This window comes from Nerophis ophidion, linkage group LG02 (genome assembly GCF_033978795.1).
Source record: "Nerophis ophidion isolate RoL-2023_Sa linkage group LG02, RoL_Noph_v1.0, whole genome shotgun sequence".
In the NCBI taxonomy this organism is placed as follows: domain Eukaryota; kingdom Metazoa; phylum Chordata; class Actinopteri; order Syngnathiformes; family Syngnathidae; genus Nerophis; species Nerophis ophidion.
The window spans coordinates 86,683,273-86,705,695 of record NC_084612.1 but is presented as its reverse complement, the minus strand read 5'-3'; the positions used below and the strand labels follow the sequence as shown (position 1 = coordinate 86,705,695).

At 41.1% G+C, this 22,423-nt stretch overlaps 1 protein-coding gene across 3 annotated transcripts in view; it reads left to right on the top strand.

Moving 5' to 3' along the window:
* Positions 1 to 22,423, top strand: part of lrrk1 (leucine-rich repeat kinase 1) — a 111,456-nt gene that overhangs the window by 29,832 nt on the left and 59,201 nt on the right. For all 3 annotated transcript variants that reach the window (XM_061893125.1, XM_061893119.1, XM_061893111.1), the window contains exons 11-13: positions 9,887 to 9,999; positions 10,082 to 10,152; positions 10,266 to 10,395. In XM_061893125.1, coding sequence (XP_061749109.1) covers positions 9,887 to 9,999; positions 10,082 to 10,152; positions 10,266 to 10,395 — 314 coding nt within the window. The remainder of the gene's footprint in view (positions 1 to 9,886; positions 10,000 to 10,081; positions 10,153 to 10,265; positions 10,396 to 22,423) is intronic.

The window sequence follows — 22,423 nt, the reverse complement described above, 5'->3', positions numbered from 1 at the left end:
GTACCCGGAGGGAACCCACGCATTCACGGGGAGAACATGCAAACTCCACACAGAAAGATCCCGAGCCTGGATTTGAACCCAGGACTGCAGGACCTTCGTATTGTGAGGCAGACGCACTAACCCCTCTGCCACCGTGAAGCCCCCTACAATCTGATATATCTGATACATCACTAAGCTTTAGAACATGGGGTGTCAAACGTAAGGCCCGTGGGCCGGATCAGGCCCGCAAACAGCTTTTATAAGGCCCGTGGGATGAGAGTGCCAAGTAAAAAAAATTAGCCGGAATCTTTGAATGAAAGGAACTGCTGTTCTCAATGTGTCCACTAGATGTCACAATAGCAATTATTTGGATCTTTGTAGATTATGCTACATATGTAAAACAAATAACATCCTTTGATTAGATTTTGATGCTGTTTTTTATCTTGATAGATTGAAAATGTACACCAATGAATTATCAGGATCAGAATCAGAAGAGTTTTTATTGCCATTGTTTGAGAACGGGTTCACTAACTAGGATTTTTTTTTCTTGGTGCAATCGTGAAACATAAAACACATATAACACAGAATAAGTAGTTAAAAGACCTGTAACTGAGCTGTCGGATCTTGTTATTGTTCATGTGCCTGATGGCCGAGGGGAAAACTAACCTATTATTTCAATCCCATAATTTATTCAGAAAGTATAAATAACTACAAATAAAGATAGAATACTACTCTGTAAAAAAAACGGTAATCTACTGGCAGCTACGGCTGCCAAAAGAAAACTGTAAAATTAAAGTAAAACACTGTAAACCAAATAATGATCAAAAACATATTTACAGAAATTTTCATTAAACGTTTTGCGGAAAAATATCGAAATTTTACAGATTTTTACTAAATTGTTAAGATCAACCACCTTTAATAAAGTGACGATGCAAACAGTTCTGCAGAAAAATACTTTTTTTCTACAGAGTTTTCCCAATTTATTACGATCAACCAACTTTAACGAAGTGACAATGCTGGCAGTTTCACAGAAAAATACCATTATTTTACAGATTTTTTCTGAATGATTAAAATCAGGGGTCTCAAACTCAGTTTACCGGAGGTCCACTGTATGTAGAAACTACGTGAAAAGTGGATACACCTTCTTTGATTGGCTATACCGACCTGGCTACATACTTGCCAATCTTAACGAGAGACTCCCTGTGATCCTCGCGAAGGGTTGTCCTAATATCAACCGGACAACCTCTTGTCTCATTAGCTCATTTATCAGACAGTGCAGCGAGTTGACTGTGACACATGTTGTGCAAGGCTTTGAATGTTTTACTATACTGGCTGAAAGACATACTTGGTCAACAGCCATACAGATCACACTGACGGTGGCAGTACAAACACATTTAACACTGTTACAGATATGCGCCACATTGTGAACCCACATCCAAACAAAATGACAAACACATTTCGAGAGAACATCTTCACCGGGTTCACAACGTGGCGCATATTTGTAACAGTGTTAAATTTGTTTGTACTGCCACCATCAGTGTGACCTGTGTGGCTGTTAGCTGTGATCAAGTATGTCTTGCAGTCACCAGTGACTGTCATATTACAGAGAAAAATGTCAAATTGATAGCATGAGCTAATACCTCTATATAACAGGCTTCAAATATTTTTCAACTTGAATATAAAAATACACATAAATATTAAAAAAATAAGATTTTCCTTAAAATTACATATAAAACTGTTAGATTGTCAGTATGGACATAGACTTTTATATAACATGCCACATATCAAATGAAAGTTAATTACTGTAATTTTACATGAATTTGAAAGTAATTTGAGAAAACAGAAAATGATATGTATTATTAATTTGTTATTTTTCTGTAAAAAAATAGAAATATACATAGTTTGTCATTACTGGCATATTACTTAAAATAACAGGCGGTTTGTTCATTTACAGATAATGTCTTCAATTCTACAGTTTTATAACCTATTTAAAAAAAAATAGAAAAATTACAGTAGAAATTTAGAGTAAATTAACCATAAAAATAGGATTTTTTTTTTACAGTGTATTAACCACAACAGGTAATTGTAAAAATAAAAAAAAACTTGTATATTTTTAGAATGTGCTTGTTCTATTTTTAAACAACAAAAACAATCTGAAGGTGTCTTTATTTTTAAATTATCGTGCCTTGATTCTACCCGTCCAGCCCACTTGGGAGTACATTTTTGTCCACGTGGCCACCGATCTAAAATGAGTTTGACACCCCTGCTTTAGAACTTTTGTTGTGAAAATCTCCTTCCGCGTCTGTGGAAATGCTTTCCGCCCACACTGCTTGGTGCCTCGTCTGAGCTGCTGTGACGTACATGACCATAGTGACTAATTAGATGACCATATTAACTAATTAGATGACCATATTAACTAATTAGATGACCATGGTGACTAATTAGATGACCATAGTAACTGGTATATCATCCATAAGCGCAGATTCCAACCATTGAAATACTTTGTATAATTCAAGACTTAGTCAGTGGGTCAGGTTGAAAAGCTTAACGGGCCGCATGTGGCCCCCGGGCCTTAATTTGCCCAGGTCTGTTCTTATGTGGGACATGCACACATATGTTTTTATTTTTTTAATGCATTCTAACTCGTATATAAACGCTTGCATCAGTCAGATAACAATGGAGGTAGTAATATTCGCTCCATTCCACCTATAAAGCGCTCTGAAAAATGTTTTATATACATGCTGTAAATCAGGGGTGCCCACACTTTTTCTGCAGGCGAGCTACTTTTCAATTGACCAACTCGAGGGGATCTACCTCATTTATATATATCATTTATATTTATTTATTTATGAAAGAGACATTTTCGTAAACAAGTTAAATGTGTTTAATGATAATACAAGCATGTGTAACATATATAGATGTCTTTCTTTCACGAAGACAAGAATACAAGTTGGTGTATTACCTGATTCTGATGACTTGCATTGATTGGAATCAGACAGTAATGATGATAACGCCCACATTTTCAAATGGAGGAGAAAAAAAGTGGTCCTTTCTGTACAATACCACATGAAAGTGGTTGTTTTTTGGCATCTAATTCATCCAGCTTCCATACACTTTACAAGAAAAACATTGGCGGCAAATTCCGTAGCTTGCTTGATTGACATTCACGGCACCCGAGGGTCTTGTGAGATGACGCTGGCTGCTGCCAGTTCATTACTATGAAAAAATGACAGAGAGGAAGGCGAGAAACACTTTTTATTTCAACAGACATTCGCGCCGTCCCTTCCGTCAAAACTCTAAAGGCCGACTGCACATTTCCTATCTTCACAATAAAAGCCCTGCTTCATGCTGCCTGCGCTAACAAAATAAGAGTCTCGGAAAGCTGGCGTGCACAACTGATGTGCACGCCAGCTTTCTGAGGGATCGCTTGTGCACGCCAGTTTTCCGAGACTCTGTATTTAGTTAGCGCAGGCAGCATGAAGCAGGGCTTTTATTGTGAAGATAGGAAATGTGCAGTCGGCCTTTAGAGTTTTGACGGAAGGTACGGCGCGAGAGTCTGTTGAAATAAAAAGTGTTTCTCGCCTTCCTCTCGGTCATATTTTAATAATAATGATCTTGCAGCAGCCAGCGTCATCTCACAAGACCCTCCGGTACCGTGAATGTCATTTAAGTGACGTCTTGGTGAAGATTGATGATCACTCATTTTTAGGTCTATTTTTTTTAAAAGCCTGGCTGGAGATCGACTGACACACCCCCCTCGGTCGACTGGTAGCTCGCGATCGACGTAATGGGCACCCCTGCTGTAAATATATACAGATGTGGTCAAAAGTTTACATACAATTGTAAAGAACATAAAGTCATGGCTGTCTTGAGTTTCCAATGATTTCTACAACTCTTTTATTTGTTTGTGATGGAGTGATTGGAGCACATACTTGTTGGTCACAAAAAACGTTCATAAAGTATGCATGGTAGCATTTCAGTCCATGGCGATGCAAAACACGCTTGACTGTGGACACTGAACACCTGTGTTCCAGCACCTTCCAATTCATTGCAGACCTGCTTTTTGGTGGTTTCGGTTGACTCTTGATCATCCTGACTAGAGATGTCCGATAATGTCAGATTGCCAATATTATCAGCCTATAAATGCTTTAAAATGTAATATCGGAAATTATCGGTATCGGTTTCAAAAAGTAACATTTCTGACTTTTTAAAACGCAGCTGTACGGAGTGGTACACGGACTTAGGGAGAAGTACAGAGCGCCAATAAATCCCAATCACGTAATATCTACGGCTTTTCACACACACACAAGTGAATGCAAGGCATACTTGGTCAACAACCATACAGGTCACACATGATAACGCAGGTTACCATGAATTGATTTACGTGGACCCCGACTTAAACAAGTTGAAAAACCTATTCGGGTGTTACCATTTAGTGGTCAATTGTACAAAATATGTACTGAACTATGCAATCTACTAATACAAGTTTCAATAAATAATTCAATCAAAAACTGTGGGTCGCCGTATAAACAACTTTAACACTGTTACAAATATGCGCCACTCTGTGAACCCACACCAAACAAGAATGACAAACACATTTCGGGAGAACATCCGGGACGATACAATATACACCTCCCGAAAGCCCTTACTCCCTACCTCAACCTCCTCATGCTCTCCCATGGAGCATGTCCCAAATTCCAAGCTGCTGTTTTGAGGCATGTTAAAACAAAATAATGCACTTTGTGACTTCAATAATAAATACGGCAGTGCCTTGTTGGCATTTTTTTCCATTACTTGAGTTGATTAATTTTGGAAAACCTTGTTTGTTACATTGTTAAATGCATCCAGCGGGGCATCACAACAAAATTAAGCATAATAATGTGTTAATTCCACGGCTGTATATATCGGTATCGGTTAATATCGGAATCGGTAATTAAGAGTTGGACAATATCGGAATATCGGATATCGGCAAAAAAAGCCATTATCGGTCATCTCTAATCCTGAACAATTTTCTCTCAGCAGCAGGTGATAGCTTGCCTTTTCTTCCTGATCGTGGCAGTGACAAAACTGTGCCATGCACTTTGTACTTACGAACAATTGTCTGCACAGTTGCTCTTGGGATCTTAAGCTGCTTTGAAAAGGCTCTAAGTGACTTTGTCGACTTGTCCAAGTAAATGATTCGTTCTTTTCAGGTCTGTGCTGAGTTCCTTTGACTTACCCATTGTTGCGTTTCTAACCGAGTCTAATAACTGCATCACATGAGCCCTATTTAAATGGGCTCAGAGAAGTCAACAGGTGTCGACAATCATAATCACTCACATGAAGTTAAGAGCTAATTTGATTTTATTGTAACTTTTCTACATCACCAAAATTGATATTTTTATGTTGCGGTATGTATACTTTTGACCTAGCAGATTTGGTCACATTTTCAGTAGAACCATAATAAAGAACCAAACTTCATAAATGTTTTTTGTGACCAACAAGTATGTGCTCCAATCACTCCATCACAAAAAAAATAAGAGTTCTAGAAATTATTGGAAACTCAAGACAGCCATGGCATTATGTTCTTTACAAGTGTATGTAAACTTTTAAGTTAAAGTTAAAGTACCAATGATTGTCACACACACACTAGGTGTGGCGAAATTATTCTCTGCATTTGACCCATCACCCTTGATCACCCCCTGGGAGGTGAGGGGAGCAGTGAGCAGCAGCAGTGGCCATCATTTTTGGTGATTTAACCCCCCATTCCAACCCTTGATGCTAAAAGCTAAGCAGGGAGGTAAAGGGTCCCATTTTTACAGTCTTTGGTATGACTCGGCCAGGGTTTGAACTCCCAACCTACCGATCTCAGGGCGGACACTCTAACCACTAGGCCACTGAGTAGGTTGTACCCCGCCTTCCGCCCGATTGTAGCTGAGATAGGCACCAGCGCCCCCCGCGACCCGAAAAAGGGAATAAGCGTTAGAAATTGATGGATATTAAAAGTGAAAAAATTAAATATTTGTAGCACATATTCGACGCTGTATAATCCAGTGGTACCCCTCGTATTCGACTGATTCCAGTGGAAATGGCGGGCATTTCTCCATTTCATCACTAGAACAGCTGAGCTAGCTTCCGGGGATGGCCTACATCGTCGCACAAGATGTAGTTTCTCTTTAAATATCAATGTTCATCAATCAATGTTTACTTACATAGCCCTATATCACGAGTGTCTCAAAGGGCTGCACAAGCCACAACGACATCCTCGGCTCAGATCCCAAAATATCCTTCTTGAAAATGGCCTTGCCAATGTATATCTGCCGCGTTAATCTCCTTCTCTGCTAACCCGGTCTGGCTGCTGCTTCCTGCTTAATTGAAACTTGTGAATGGATACACACTTTGGAATGACAAGTGAGTATCCAATCACTGTCTCGTTAACATCTGGCTCCTCGGTTAGGCTGCTGTCAACAACTTGTGATCTGGTTGGCTATCGCAATTGTCTGTCATTTTTATCCATTTCCATCCATTTTCTACCGCTTACTCCCTTTTGGGCTCGCGGGGGGCGCTGGTGCCTATCTCAGCTACAATCGGGCGGAAGGCGGTGGTACACCCTGGACAAGTCGCCACCTCATCGCAGGGCCAACACAGAGAGACAGACAACATTCACACTCAAATTCACACACTAGGGACCATTTAGTGTTGCTAATCAACCTATCCCCAGGTGCATGTTTTTGGAAGTGGGAGGAAGCTTATTAACCTGCTCAGTGGCCTAGTGGTTAGAGTATCCGCCCTGAGATCGGTAGGTTGTGAGTTCAAACCCCGGCCGAGTCATACCAAAGACTAAAAAAATGGGACTCCTTACTTCCCTGCTTTGCACTCAGCATCAAGGGTTGGAATTGGGGGTTAAATCACCAAAAATGATTCCCGGGCGTGGCACCGCTGCTGCTCACTGCTCCCCTCACATCCCAGGGGTTGAACAAGGGGATGGGTCAAATGCAGAGGACAAATTTTACCATACCTGGTGTGTGTGTGACGATCATTGGTAGTTTAACTTATCTTAACTTACTGACAACAACAATTGTCTATCAACTGTATGTCCCCATTCACTTAGAGTGCACGTACGCCCGCAGTTTTGATTCTGAAGGCCACGGGCAGATTTGGTACAGCATAGCAACATAAGCGAGCTGAATTCTGATTGGATACAAACTCTAACTTAAAAACAACACTGGAACAAGCATAATATGACATGATGAGAATATGAATACATACGGATTGTGAATGATTGGCAAAATACAAAACCCAAAGCCAGTGAAGTTGGTACGTTGTGTAATGTGTAAATAAAAACAGAATAGTGAATTATATTTATATAGCGCTTTTCTCTTGTGATTCAAAGCGCTTTACATAGCGAAACCCAATATCTAAGTTACATTTAAACCAGTGTGGGTGGCACTGGGACTAGGTGGGTAAAGTGTCTTGCCCAAGGACACAACGGCAGTGACTAGGATGGCGGAAGCGGGAATCGAACCTGCAACCCTCAAGTTGCTGGTACGGCCGCTCTACCAACCGAGCTATGACGCCCCTGAAAAATGATTTGCTCATCCTTTTCAGCTTATATTCAATTGAATAGACTGCAAAGACAAGATATTTAACGTCTGAACTGAGAAACTTAATTTTTTTTGCAAATAATCATCAACTTGGAAATTAATGGCATTTCCTTTTAACAACACTCAGTTTGGGAACAGAGGAAACCAATTTTTGAAGCTTTTCTAGTGGAATTCTTTCCCATTTTTGTTTGATGTAAAGCTTAAGATGTTCAACAGTCCAAGGTCTCCGTTGTGGCATTTTAGGCTTCATATTGCACCACACATTTTCAATGGAAGACAGGTCTGGACTACAGGCAGGCCAGTCTAGTACCCGCACACTTTTACTATGAAGCCACGCTGTTGTAACACGTGGCTTAGCATTGTCTTGCTGGAATAAGCAGGGGCGTCTATGATAACGTTGCTAGGATGGCAACATATGTTGCTCCAAAACCTGTATGTACCTTTCACACATTAATTGTGAAATGTTCTTAAACTGTTGGATTATTTGCGCAAGTATTTGTTGACGAAGTGGTGACCCTCACCCCATCCTTGTTTGTGAAAGACTAAGCATTTCATGGAAGCTGCTTTTATACCCAATGATGAATAATAATAATAATAATAATATATTTTATTTGTAAAAAGCACTTTACATTGAGCAAACAACTTCAAAGTGCTAAGGTGTATTAAAAAATAAATAATAATAAAAAAAGAATAGAACAGCCTAATAGCTAGAACTAGTATGCATATATCTATAAAAAGGCTTTTTTTTTTTTTTTAAAGAAGGGTTTTTAAGCTTTTTTAAAAAGCATCCACAGTCTGTGGTGGCCTCAAGTGGTCAGGGAGAGTGTTCCACAGACTGGGAGCCGCGGAGCAGAAAGCCTGGTCTCCCATAGTTCGTAGCTTTGTCCTTAGAGGTTGGAGGAGGTTAGCCTGTTTGTAGCGGAGGTGTCATGTGGAGGATTTAGTTCTTTTAGGTAGAGGGGGGACATTTTCATGGAGGCACTTGTGGGTTAGTAGGGAGACTTTGTATTCAACCCTGAGTGGAACAGGAAGCCAGTGAAGGAATTTGAGAGTTGGTGTGATATGGTCGTATTTCCGCACTCTCATCAGGATCCTAGCAGCACTATTCCTTATGTATGGCACCCACCTGTTCCCATTAAGCCTGTTCACCTGTGGGATGTTCCAAATAAGTGTTTGATGAGCATTCTTCAACTTTGTCAGTCTTTTTTGACCACTTGTGCCAGCTTTTTTGAAACATGTAGCAGGCATCAAATACCAAATGTGCTAATATTTGCAAAACAATAACAAAAGTTTTCCAGTTTAAACGTTAAGCATCTTGTCTTTGCGATGTGTTCAATTGAATATAGGTTGAAAAGGATTTGCAAATCCTTGTATTCTGTTTTTATTTACCATTTACACAACGTGCCAACTTCACTGCTTTTGGGTTTTGTAAGAAAAAGTGCAAAATCCTCTTTAAATTAGGATGTTTGATGTTTAATTGTATGTTTTTCTGTAAGTGACAGGAAGTGAACTACAGTCTAACATGGAAAGTGATTGTCAGGTTGAAACACTGATGACATCTATTAAACAGGACAAGAAGCAAGGAATTGAACAGAGACAGAATTCAATTTAGCTCAATGTGGAGAAACGCGTACACCTGTACCCTTGTACGGTGTTCCACGCACTGACGTAAGATTGTACGCCTCCTCTTTTATTTGGACTTTCCCTGATTACATAGCAACAGCTGTTTTCTAAGGGAGGGGGTGGTCATAAACATTTAGAGGGGGGGGAGGGTTTCCCCACATTTGAGGTCCTCTCCAAGGTTTCTCATAGTCATCATTGTCACTGGTGTCCCACTGGGTGTGAGTTTTCCTTGCCCACTGGGTGTGAGTTTTCCTTGCCCTTATGTGGGTTCTTCCGAGGATGTCGTAGTCGTAGTGGTTTGTACAGTCCTTGAGACATTTGTGATTTAGGGCTATATAAATAAACATTGATTGATTGATTGATTGGTTACAAAGCAGTTCAAAGAAAAAGGTCGTAGAACAGTTCAAAGAAAGGTGCCTGGAGAGGAGTCAGGTCCTGCTTCCTCTTCACGTTGTAGTTCTCGAGTCAAGACAAAAATCGTTCTGTGGATTACAATACATCAAAGAAACAGAACACCTTCATGTTGCTTCCCATCCTACACAGTGGAGTTTTACAAGCCTTCTTTTGGTCGCACATCATATTCCCGTTTTTTCTGTCCGGACAAATTTAAAATAAAATCTTCACTGAAGTTCATAGCTCTGATTCGTCTCGAAGAGAACTTTTGATTGACATCTCTTCATCTTTTCCTTCCTCCCTGTCAGGCTCTGGTCTCGTTGAGATTGGGGGGCAATGCCATTACAACACTTCCGGTGCCTTCTAAGTGGACCTGCTCCCAGCTCAGGACACTCGACCTTTCTAAAAACCAACTGGGCAGGTAAGTGCGTGTGTGCTATGAGCTGGTCTTCTTGGATGCTTACAAAATGTCACATGACTAACTTCCATCTCTTATCCTGCAGAAGTGAAGAGGCGCCCAAACCCAGAAGACTTTCCTTCCTGACCACATGGAGCAGAAGAGATCCCGATCCAGGTGCGGTGTTTGAGAGCATGTTGGACTAAATGTTTAAAGAACCTTTCTTTCCACCCCCCAAAAAAACAATCAACTTCATATTCTCCACACGCTTCTTTGTTCCGACTCTGCAGCGTGTCCCATCCAGTTCCCGGCCATTCTTCGGGACTCCGTGGAAGTCCTGTTCCTGAACGACAACCAGCTGGAGTGCGTCCCACAGTCCGTGTGCGGTCTAAACGGCCTCAGCGAGCTCTACCTGTCCAAGTGAGTCGCGCGGGCGGTGGTTGCCACGGCAACAAGGCGGCCCGAGGAGACAGCCTATAGAAGGGGTCGGCAACCCAAAAATACAATAAACAAATCTGTCGGGAGCCGCAAGAAAATGAAAAGCCGTATATACTGTAAGTCGTATAGTGAAGGCAACACATGACCTAAGTGTCTATATTACCTATAATAGCCTACTATCAATCAATCAATGTTTACTTATATAGCCCTAAATCACTAGTGTCTCAAAGGGCTGCACAAACCACCACGACATCCTCGGTAGGCCCACATAAGGGCAAGGAAAACTCACACCCAGTGGGACATCGGTGACGATAATGACCCAGTGGGACGTCGGTGACAATGATGACTATGAGAACCTTGGAGAGGAGGAAAGCAATGGATGTCGAGCGGGTCTAACATGATACTGTGAAAGTTCAATCCACAATGGATCCAACACAGTCGCGAGAGTCCAGTCCAAAGCAGATCCAACACAGCAGCGAGAGTCCCGTTCACAGTGGAGCCAGCAGGAAACCATCCCAAGCGGAGGCGGATCAGCATCGCAGAGATGTCCCCAGCCGATACACAGGCAAGCAGTACATGGCCACCGGATCGGACCGGACCCCCTCCACAAGGGAGAGTGGGACATAGAAGAAAAAGAAAAGAAACGGCAGATCAACTGGTCTAAAAAGGGAGTCTATTTAAAGGCTAGAGTATACAAATGAGTTTTAAGGTGAGACTTAAATGCTTCTACTGAGGTAGCATCTCGAACTGTTACCGGGAGGGCATTCCAGAGTACTGGAGCCCGAACGGAAAACGCTCTATAGCCCGCAGACTTTTTTTGGGCTTTGGGAATCACTAACAAGCCGGAGTCCTTTGAACGCAGATTTCTTGCCGGGACATATGGTACAATACAATCGGCAAGATAGGATGGAGCTAGACCGTGTAGTATTTTATACGTAAGTAGTAAAACCTTAAAGTCACATCTTAAGTGCACAGGAAGCCAGTGCAGGTGAGCCAGTATAGGTATATATGTATGTATATATGTATATAAAGGTATATACAGTACAGGCGTAATGTGATCAAACTTTCTTGTTCTTGTCAAAAGTCTAGCAGCCGCATTTTGTACCAACTGTAATCTTTTAATGCTAGATATCAAAATAACTATGTGTCGCAGGCTGAAGCAAATCTTCGTTGACAGAAATGTTGAAATGTTCTATTTATTCTACACATTTTTACAACATTAGAAACCATTAGTAAATCAGAGGCTACTCAGAAGGTGAGATAACTCCTGGAAATGACTGGCTCAAAATGGCCAAAGGTATAGATGTGTGTTTAAGTCAAAGGAATCGGCAGGCTGCTTTCTTTTAAAGGGGAACATTATCACAATTTCAAAAGGGTTAAAAACAATAAAAATCAGTTCCTAGTGGGCTGTTATATTTTTTAAAGTTTTTTTCCAAATTTTACCGGTCCCCGAATATCCCTAAAAAAAGCTATGAAGTGCTTGATTTTCGCTATTTGCGATGCGACTATCCATTTCCCTGTGACGTCATACAGTGCTGCCAATGTAAACAAACAATGGCGAATACCACAGCAAGATATAGCGACATTAGCTGGGATTCAGACTCTGATTTCAGCGACTTAAGCGATTTAACAGATTACGCATGTATTGAAACGAATGGTTGGAGTATGAAAGTATTGAAGAAGAAACTGAAGCTATTGAGCGAATAGCTATTGATGCTATTCATAGCCATAGCATGGCCGAATAGCTGCGTTAGCATCGCCGGTAAAATGTGCGGACCAAACGATCGGGACTTTCGCATCTCGTGACACTGGAGCAACTTAAATCCTTCGATTGGTAAGTGTTTGTTTCGCATTAAATGTGGGTGGAAGTAAACGTAATATAGTTCCAAATGCATCTGCAGGTTATCCATACATCTCTGTGCCATGTCTGCTTTAGCACCGCCGGTAAATAGCATGTTAGCATCGATTGACGTAGAATGTTAGCATCGATTAGCTGGCAGTCAACATCAACAAAACTCACCTTTGTGATTTAGTTGACTTTATAGTTGCAAATGCATCTGCAGGTTATCCATACATCTCTGTGCCATGTCTGCTTCAGCACCGCCGGTAAATAGCATGTTAGCGTCGATTAGCATAGCATGTTAGCATCGATTAGCTGGCAGTCACGCCGTGACCAAATATGTCTGATTAGCACATAAGTCAACATCAACAAAACTCACCTTTGTGTTTTGGTTGAATTTATCGTTGCAAATGCATCTGCAGGTTATCCATACATCTCTGTGCCATGTCTATCATCGCCGGTAAAATGTGGCGACACTGGCACATTCAATGGGGGTCTGGCGGCAGACACTTTCGCATCTTCGGGCCAGTGGTGCAACTTGAATCCCTCCCTGTTAGTGTTGTTACACCCTCCGACAACACACCCACCAGGCATGATGTCTCCAAGGTTTCAAAAAATAGTCGAAAAAACGGAAAATAACAGAGCTGAGACCCGGTGTTTGTAATGTGTTGAAAATGAAAATGGCGGCTGTGTTACCTCGGTGACGTCACGTTCTGACGTCATCGCAAAAAGAGCGATGAACAGAAAGGCGTTTAATTCGCCAAAATTCACCCATTTAGAGTTCGGAAATCGGTTAAAAAAATATATGGTCTTTTTTCTGCACCATCAAGGTATATATTGACGCTTGCACAGGTTTGGTGATAATGTTCCCCTTTAATGGATTTATTACAATCTTTGGCAAGCTAGGTAAGGTTTGCTGTGGTCTGGAACAACATGGCACACAAACAACTATCTGAAATGCAGCCAATATTACATACAAATAATCTGTCAAGAGACATCCCTCCATTCATCCATTTTCTACCGCTTATTCCCTTTTTGAGGTCGGGGGGGGGGGGGGGGGGGGCGCTGGTGCCTACCTCAGCTACAATCGGGCGGAAGGCGGGGTACACCCTGGACAAGTCGCCACCTCATCACAGGGCCAACACAGATAGACAGACAACATTCACACTCACATTCACACACTAGGGCCAATTTAGTGTTGCCAATCAACCTATCCCCAGGTGCATGTCTTTGGAACTGGGAGGAAGCCGGAGTACCCGGAGGGAACCCACGCATTCACGGGGAGAACATGCAAACTCCACACAGGATTGAACCCAGGACGACTCAGGACCTTTGTATTGTGAGGCAGACGCACTAACCCCTCTACCACCATGAAGCCCTGTCATGAGACATTCAAAACTAAATTATATACAAAGAAGATACAAGTAAAGGATATTAAATTATCTTAAATATAGCTACAAATGAGGCGTAATGATGTAATATGTACATACAGCTAGCCTAAATAGCATGTTAGCATCGATTATCTTGCAGTCGTGCAATGACCAAATATGCTTGATAAGCACTCCACACAATTCAATAACACCAACAAAGCTCACCTTTGAGCATTCACACACAGTATAAAAGGTTTGTTGGACAAAATGAGACAAAGAATGAGTGGCATCATTGAACTACGGTGAGTTCAAGGACCGGCAAAATTAGTAGGACAAAACGGTGCTCACCCAATACTCTAATCAGAGAATCATGTTTGATACAAACACTGGGATTGCTAATAATTAGGGATTTTTGTGTCATGTTGTCCCTCTACAGAAACCCTAATAAAACAAAACAAAAAATCCCCCCCGCCCCCCATCATTTTCTTTTTTCATACGTTTGAAAAAGCTCCAGGGAGCCGCTAGGATGGTGCTAACGAGCCACAAGACCCCTGGCCTATAGTAATGCTGTCAAAATGTATTTTATCATATTAATTAACTTTAGAACTTTGAAAAATCGTGATTAAAAACAGTAATTTACTTGCTTGCATAATTGAAATGAACTTAAAAAGCCACAATATTTTGACACTAATGCAAATTCTATTGTCAGAATGTCATATGCGGGGATATATTTAATGTTTTCTTGAATGCACATGATTTATTTTCTTGAATATGTTCGTTAGGTAGGAGCAGAATGTAAAAAATGTGACTAAAACATAACTAGAAGAAGAAGAAGCTGTGGATACAGTTTTATTGTTGTTTCAGGTCATTCTAACAAATAGATTCAGATTGCTTTGATGATTGAATGCCTCGGTGGAATAAAGGCACACCGCAGTTTCTGATAGTTTGCTGGCTAAAGAAGCGGTGCCTCCAAAAGTTTCAGCTAATTGAACAAAACAATTAATTTGGTCTTCGACTTAGACTTGGGCAGCTCGGTGTAACAGGGGTTAGTGCATGTGCCTCACAATCCGCAGGTCCTGAGTTCAATCCCGGGCTCGGGATCTTTCTGTGTCCACCCCCCGCCACAACAAAAGGGACAAGCAGTAGAAAATGGATGGATGGATGGATGTTAAAGGCCTACTGAAATGAGATTTTCTTATTCAAACGGGGATAGCAGGTCCATTCTATGTGTCATACTTGATCATTTTGCGATATTGCCATATTTTTGCTGAAAGGATTTAGTAGAGAACATCGACGGTAAAGTTTGCAACTTTTGGTCTCTAATAAAAAAGCCTTGCCTGTACCGGAAGTAGCAGACGATGTGCGTGTGACGTCACGGGTTGTAGGGCTACTCACATCCTCACATTGTTTATAATCATAGCCACCAGCAGCAAGAGCGATTCGGACCGAGAAAGTGACGATTTCCCCATTAATTTGAGCGAGACTGAAAGATTCGTGGATGAGGAAAGTTAGAGTGAAGCAATAGGAAAAAAAAAAAAAAGGCAACAGCAGTGAGAGCGATTCAGATGTTATTAGACACATTTACTAGGATAATGCTGGAAAATCCCTTATAAATGATAAATGGGTTGTACTTGTACAGCGCTTTTCTACCTTCAAGGTACTCAAAGCGCTTTGACACTATTTACACATTCACCCATTCACACACACATTCACACACTGATGGAGGGAGCTGCCATGCAAGGCGCTAACCAGCACCCATCAGGAGCAAGGGTGAAGTGTCTTGCTCCGGACACAACGGACGTGACGAGGTTGGTACTAGGTGGGGATTGAACCAGGGCCCCTCGGGTTGCGCACGGCCACTCTTCCACTGCGAAACGCCGTCAATTTGATTCTAAAGATTTTCTAGATTTGCCAGAATAATTTTTGGGAATTTTAATCATAATAAGTTTGAAGAAAGAGTTCACAAATATTCTTTGTCGAAAAAACACAAGCCAAAATGAAGAATTAAATTCAAATGTATTTATTATTCTTTACAATAAAAAAAAAAATACTTTAACATTGATTTAAATTGTCAGGAAAGAAGAGGAAGGAATTTAAAAAGGTAAAAAGGTATGTGTTTAAAAAACCTAAAGTCATTTTTAAGGTTGTATTTTTACCTCAAAAATTGTCTTTTTGAAAGTTATAAATGAATTAATTTAAACAAGTGAAGACCAAGTCTTTAAAATATTTTCTTGGATTTTCAAATTCTATTTGAGTTTTGTCTCTCTTAAAATAAAAAATGTCGAGCAAAGCGAGACAAGCTTGCTAGTAAATAAATAACATTTAAAAAAAATAGAGGCAGCTCACCGGTAAGTGCTGCTATTTGAGCTATTTTTAGAACAGGCCAGCAGGCTACTCATCTCGTCCTCACGGGCTACCTGGTGCCCGCGAGCACCGGGTTGGTGACCCCTGAAGTAGATAAAAAAGGGTGTACTCACTTATCTGCTTATTGTGTTACTAGTGTTTTAGTGAGATTATAAAGTCAAGTGTGGTGAACGCCAGTGTCTCTGATGGAAGCCATTGAGGAGCCAAGAAAGTCGCAGCTGCCTCTTTGACAGCCGCAGGAGGACGCAACCTCCGCCCATGTCTCCGGTAAGAGCCGACTTATTACCACAATTTTCTCACCGAAACCTGCCGGTTGACATGTGGTCGGGAAACATGTTCGCTCGACCGCTCTGTTCCATATTAAAGCTTCACAACAAACACCGCTTTCCACCAGCAGCATTCTTCTTTGACGTCTCCATTATTAATTGAACAAATTGCAAAAGATTCAGCAACACGGATGTCCAAAATACTGTGTAATTATGCGATTAAAGCAGACGACTTTTAGCCGTGTGTGGTGCTGGGATAAAATTTACGCTCTAACCAATAACGTCACAAGCACGCGTCAACATAAGCGTCATCATTCCGCGACATTTTCAACAGGACACTTGGCGGGAAATTTAAAATTGCAATTTAGTAAACTAAAAAGGCCGTATTGGCATGTGTTGCAATGTTAATATTTCATCATTGATATATAAACTATCAGACTGCGTGGTCGGTAGTAGTGGCTTTCATTAGGACTTTAACAAGCTCCTCACTCACTCTGGCATTGATCTAAGAGTCGACTTATTACCACAATTACCACAATTTTCTCACCGAAACCTGCCGGTTGACATGTGGTCGGGAAACATGTTCGCTCGACCGCTCTGTTCCATATTAAAGCTTCACAACAAACACCGCTTTCCACCAGCAGCATTCTTCTTTGACGTCTCCATTATTAATTGAACAAATTGCAAAAGATTCAGCAACACGGATGTCCAAAATACTGTGTAATTATGCGATTAAAGCAGACGACTTTTAGCCGTGAGTCAACATAAGCGTCATCATTCCGCGACATTTTCAACAGGACACTTGGCGGGAAATTTAAAATTGCAATTTAGTAAACTAAAAAGGCCGTATTGGCATGTGTTGCAATGTTAGTATTTCATTATTGATATATAAACTATCAGACTGCGTGGTCGGTAGTAGTGGGTTTCAGTAGGCCTTTAACAAGCTCCTCACTCACTCTTGCATTGATCTAATCACCGTAGACAACACGTGTTAACTGCAAACAATAAACTGCGGGATTAATCTGCGTTTATTCCTGATGAATGCCATCGTTTTTTGTGATTAAGCCGAGGATGGGACCATTCATAACTTTTATGGACAGAATTTCTTGGCGCAGTCAACACGTTGAGGGGATCCTCAACGCATTTACATCATCACGGCGTGGCGCAGTGGGAGAGTGGCCGTGCGCAACACGAGGGTCCCTGGTTCAAATCCCACCTAGTACCAACCTGGTCACGTCCGTTGTGTCCTGAGCAAGACACTTCACCCTTGCTCCTGATGGGTGCTGGTTGGCGCCTTGCATGGCAGCTCCCTCCATCAGTGTGTGAATGTGTGTGTGAATGGGTAAATGTGGAAGTAGTGTCAAAGCGCTTTGAGTACCTTGAAGGTAGAAAAGCGCTATACAAGTACAACCCATTTATCATTTATCACACAAAGACAATACAGGCTCTTGTTCACATCTGTCATCATTTATAAAAACAACCATGATTTTAACAGACACACCTCATAATTTACAACAGGGGTCACCAACCTTTTTGGAACCAAGACCTACTTCTTGGGTACTGATTAATGCGAAGGGCTACCAGTTTGATACACACTTTAAAAAATTGTCAGAAATAGCCAATTTGCTCAATTTACCTTTAATAAATAAATCTATATATATATATATATATATATAAAATAAAAATGGGTATTTCTGTCTGTCATTCCGTCGTACATTTTTTTTCCTTTTACGGAAGTTTTTTTGTAGAGAATAAATGATGAAAAAAAACACTTAATTGAATAGTTTTAAAAGAGGATAAAACAGGAAAAAAAATGAATATTTAATTTTGAAATAAAGTTCATCTTCAATTTCGACTCTTTAAAATTCAAAATTCAGCCTGTACTGGCTCACCTGCACTGGCTTCCTGTGCACTTAAGATGTGACTTTAAGGTTTTACTACTTACGTATAAAATACTACACGGTCTAGCTCCATCCTATCTTGCCGATTGTATTGTACCATATGTCCCGGCAAGAAATCTGCGTTCAAAAGACTCCGGCTTATTAGTGATTCCTAGAGCTCAAAAAAAGTCTGCGGGCTATAGAGCGTTTTCCGTTCGGGCTCCAGTACTCTGGAATGCCCTCCCGGTAACAGTTCGAGATGCTACCTCAGTAGAAGCATTTAAGTCTCACCTTAAAACTCATCTGTATACTCTAGCCTTTAAATAGACCTCCTTTTTAGACCAGTTGATCTGCCGCTTCTTTTCTTTCTCCTATGTCCCCCCCTCCCTTGTGGAGGGGGTCCGGTCCGATGACCATGGATGAAGTACTGACTGTCCAGAGTCGAGACCCAGGATGGACCGCTCGTCGGGACCCAGGATGGACCGCTCGCCTGTATCGGTTGGGGGCATCTCTACGCTGCTGATCCGCTTGAGATGGTTTCCTGTGGACGGGACTCTCACTGCTGTCTTGGAGCCACTATGGATTGAACTTTCACAGTATCATGTTAGACCCGCTCGACATCCATTGCTTTCGGTCCCCTAGAGAGGGGGGGTTGCCCACATCTGAGGTCCTCTCCAAGGTTTCTCATAGTCAGCATTGTCACTGGCGTCCCACTGGATGTGAATTCTCCCTGCCCACTGGGTGTGAGTTTTCCTTGCCCTTTTGTGGGTTCTTCCGAGGATGTTGTAGTCGTAATGATTTGTGCAGTCCTTTGAGACATTTGTGATTTGGGGCTATATAAATAAACATTGATTGATTGAACCGAAAAAAGAAGAGAAAAACTAGCTAATTCGAATCTTTTTGAAAAAATTAAAAAAATAATTTATGGAACATCATTAGTAATTTTTCCTGATTAAGATTAATTTTAGAATTTTGATGACATGTTTCAAATAGGTTATAATCCAATCTGCACTTTGTTATAATATATAACAAATTGGACCAAGCTATATTTCTAACAAAGACAAATCATTATTTCTTCTAGATTTTCCAGAACAGAAATTTTAAAAGAAATTCAAAAGACTTTGAAAAAAGATTTAAATTTGATTCTAAAGATTTTCTAGATTTGCCTGAATAAATTTTTTGAATTTTAATCATAATAAGTTTGAAGAAATATTTCACAAATGGGCTTCACGGTGGCAGAGGGGTTAGTGCGTCTGCCTTACAATACGAAGCTCCTGCAGTTCTGGGTTCAAATCCAGGCTCGGGATCTTTCTGTGTGGAGTTTGCATGTTCTCCCCGTGACTGCGTGGGTTCCCTCCGGGTACTCCGGCTTCCTCCCACTTCCAAAGACATGCACCTGGGGATAGGTTGATTGGCAACACTAAATTGGCCCTAGTGTGTGAATGTGAGTGTGAATGTTGTCTGTCTATCTGTGTTGGCCCTGCGATGAGGTGGCGACTTGTCCAGGGTGTACCCCGCCTTCCGCCCGATTGTAGCTGAGATAGGCGCCAGCGCCCCCCGCGACCCCAAAAGGGAATAAGCGGTAGGAAATGGATGGATGGATGAAAAAACAGAAACTAATGTGAAGAATTAAATTAAAATGTATTATTCTTTACAATAATAATGAAAAAAAAAATACTTGAACACTGATTTGAATTGTCAGGAAAGAAGAGGAAGGAATTTAAAAGGTAAAAAGGTAATGTTTTTAAAAATCCCAAAATAATTTTCAAGGTTGTATTTTTTCCCTAAAATTGTCTTTCTGAAAGTTATAAGAGGCAAAGTAAAAAATAAATGAATGTATTTAAACAAGTGAAGACCAAGTCTTTGAAATATTTTCTTGGATTTTCAAATTCTATTTGAGTTTTGTCTCTCTTAAAATGAAAAATGTCGAACAAAGCGAGACCAGCTTGCTAGTAAATAAATACAATTTAAAAAATAGAGACAGCTCACTGGTAAGTGCTGCTGTTTGAGCTATTTTTAGAACAGGCCAGCGGGCGACTCATCTGGTCCTTACGGGCTACCTGGTGCCCGCGGGCCCCGCGTTGGTGACCCCTGATTTACAACAAAAATGCTGTCATGGATAAATATAACACACATTAAGTTGATCTGTCAAACACAGAGTGGCCACCTTAGTGACCGTGTGAGCAGCTTTGATTGTTCCAAAGCCACTTTTTAACTTCAACTGTAAATGAAGAGTAATCCGTTAAACTTTTCAAGTTTGTTGTGAGGTCGTTCCATTCCTTAATGGCTTTATATGAAAAGGCTGATTGTACAAAATAAGTTTTACATCTGGGTAGGCAACACTGCCCCCTGGTGGTGGCTCGTGTGTTTCCAGTTGTCACAGCAGATGTAAACTGGAATATTACAATATTATAGTTACAATACAAAAAAAGAAAAAGTTATGTGCTGCACATAAAGTTTGCAGCAATTTCTTATAACTTTTTCGTAGCAAACGCTTATATATGCTTGGCACTCTCTGCAGTTGAGTAAACCTAAAGGTGAACTTACTCCTGAGGAGCAGCCAAGTTCAAAATAGTCCAATAGAAGCTGTTGGTCAGAGACACAAGTGACTCAATGTCAATCAATCAATTAATCAGTCAATGGTTATTTATATAGCCCTAAGTCACAAGTGTCTCAAAGGGCTGCACAAGCCACAACGACATCCTCGGTTCAGAGCCCAAATAAGGGCAAGGAAAAGCTCACAACCCAGTGGGATGTCAATGTGAAAGACTATGAGAAACCTTGGAGAGGACCACAGATGTGGGTAACCCCCCCCACCCCCCGCCCCCTCTAGGGGAGACCGGATGCAATGGACGTCAAGTGGATCTAGCATAATATTGTGAAAGTCTAGTCCATAGTGGATCTAACATAATAGTGAGAGTCCTGTCCATAGTGGATCCAACATGATAGTGAGAGTCCAGTCCATAGTGGATCTACATGATAGTAAGAATCCAGTCCATAGTGGATCTAATAGTGAGAGTCCAGTCCATAGTGGATCTAACATAATAGTGTGAGAGTCCTGTCCATAGTGGATCTAACATAATAGTGTGAGTCCTGTCCATAGTGGATCTAACATAATAGTGTGAGAGTCCTGTCCATAGTGGATCCGACATAATAGTGAGAATCCAGTCCATAGTGGATCTAACATAATAGTGTGAGAGTCCTGTCCATAGTGGATCCGACATAATAGTGAGAATCCAGTCCATAGTGGATCTAACATAATAGTGTGAGAGTCCTGTCCATAGTGGATCTGACATAATAGTGAGAGTCCAGTCCATAGTGGATCTAACATAATAGTGAGAGTCCAGTCCATAGTGGATCTAATATAATAGTGAGAGTCCAGTCCATAGTGGATCTAACATAATAGTGAGATTACAGTCCATAGTGGATCTAAGATAATAGTGAGACTCCAGTCTATAGTAGATCTAACATAATAGTGAGAGTCCAGTACATAGTGGATCTAACATAATAGTGAGAGTCCAGTCCATAGTGGATCTAATATAATAGTGAGAGTCCAGTCCATAGTGGATCTAACATAATAGTGTGAGAGTCCTGTCCATAGTGGATCTGACATAATAGTGAGAGTCCAGTCCATAGTGGATCTAACATAATAGTGAGAGACCAGTCCATAGTGGATCTAACATAATAGTGTGAGAGTCCTGTCCATAGTGGATCTGACATAATAGTGGGAGTCCAGTCCATAGTGGATCTAACATAATAGTGAGAGTCCAGTCCATAGTGGATCCAACATAATAATGAGATTACAGTCCATAGTGGATCTAAGATAATAGTGAGACTCCAGTCTATAGTGGATCTAAGAGTCCAGTCCATAGTGGATCCAACATAATAGTGAGAGTCCAGTCCATAGTGGATCTAACGTATTAGTGTGAGAGTCCTGTCCATAGTGGATCTGGCATAATAGTGAGAGTCCAGTCCATAGTGGATCTAATATAATAGTGATATTACAGTCCATAGTGGATCTAAGATAATAGTGAGACTCCAGTCTATAGTGGATCTAACATAATCAATCAATCAATGTTTACTTATATAGCCCTAAATCACTAGTGTCTCAAAGGGCTGCACAAACCACAACACAAACCACTACGGCATCCTCGGTAGGCCCACATAAGGGCAAGGAAAACTCACACCCAGTGGGACGTCGGTGACAATGATGACTATGAGAACCTTGGCGAGGAGGAAAGCAATGGATGTCGAGCGGGTCTAACATGATACTGTGAAAGTTCAATCCAC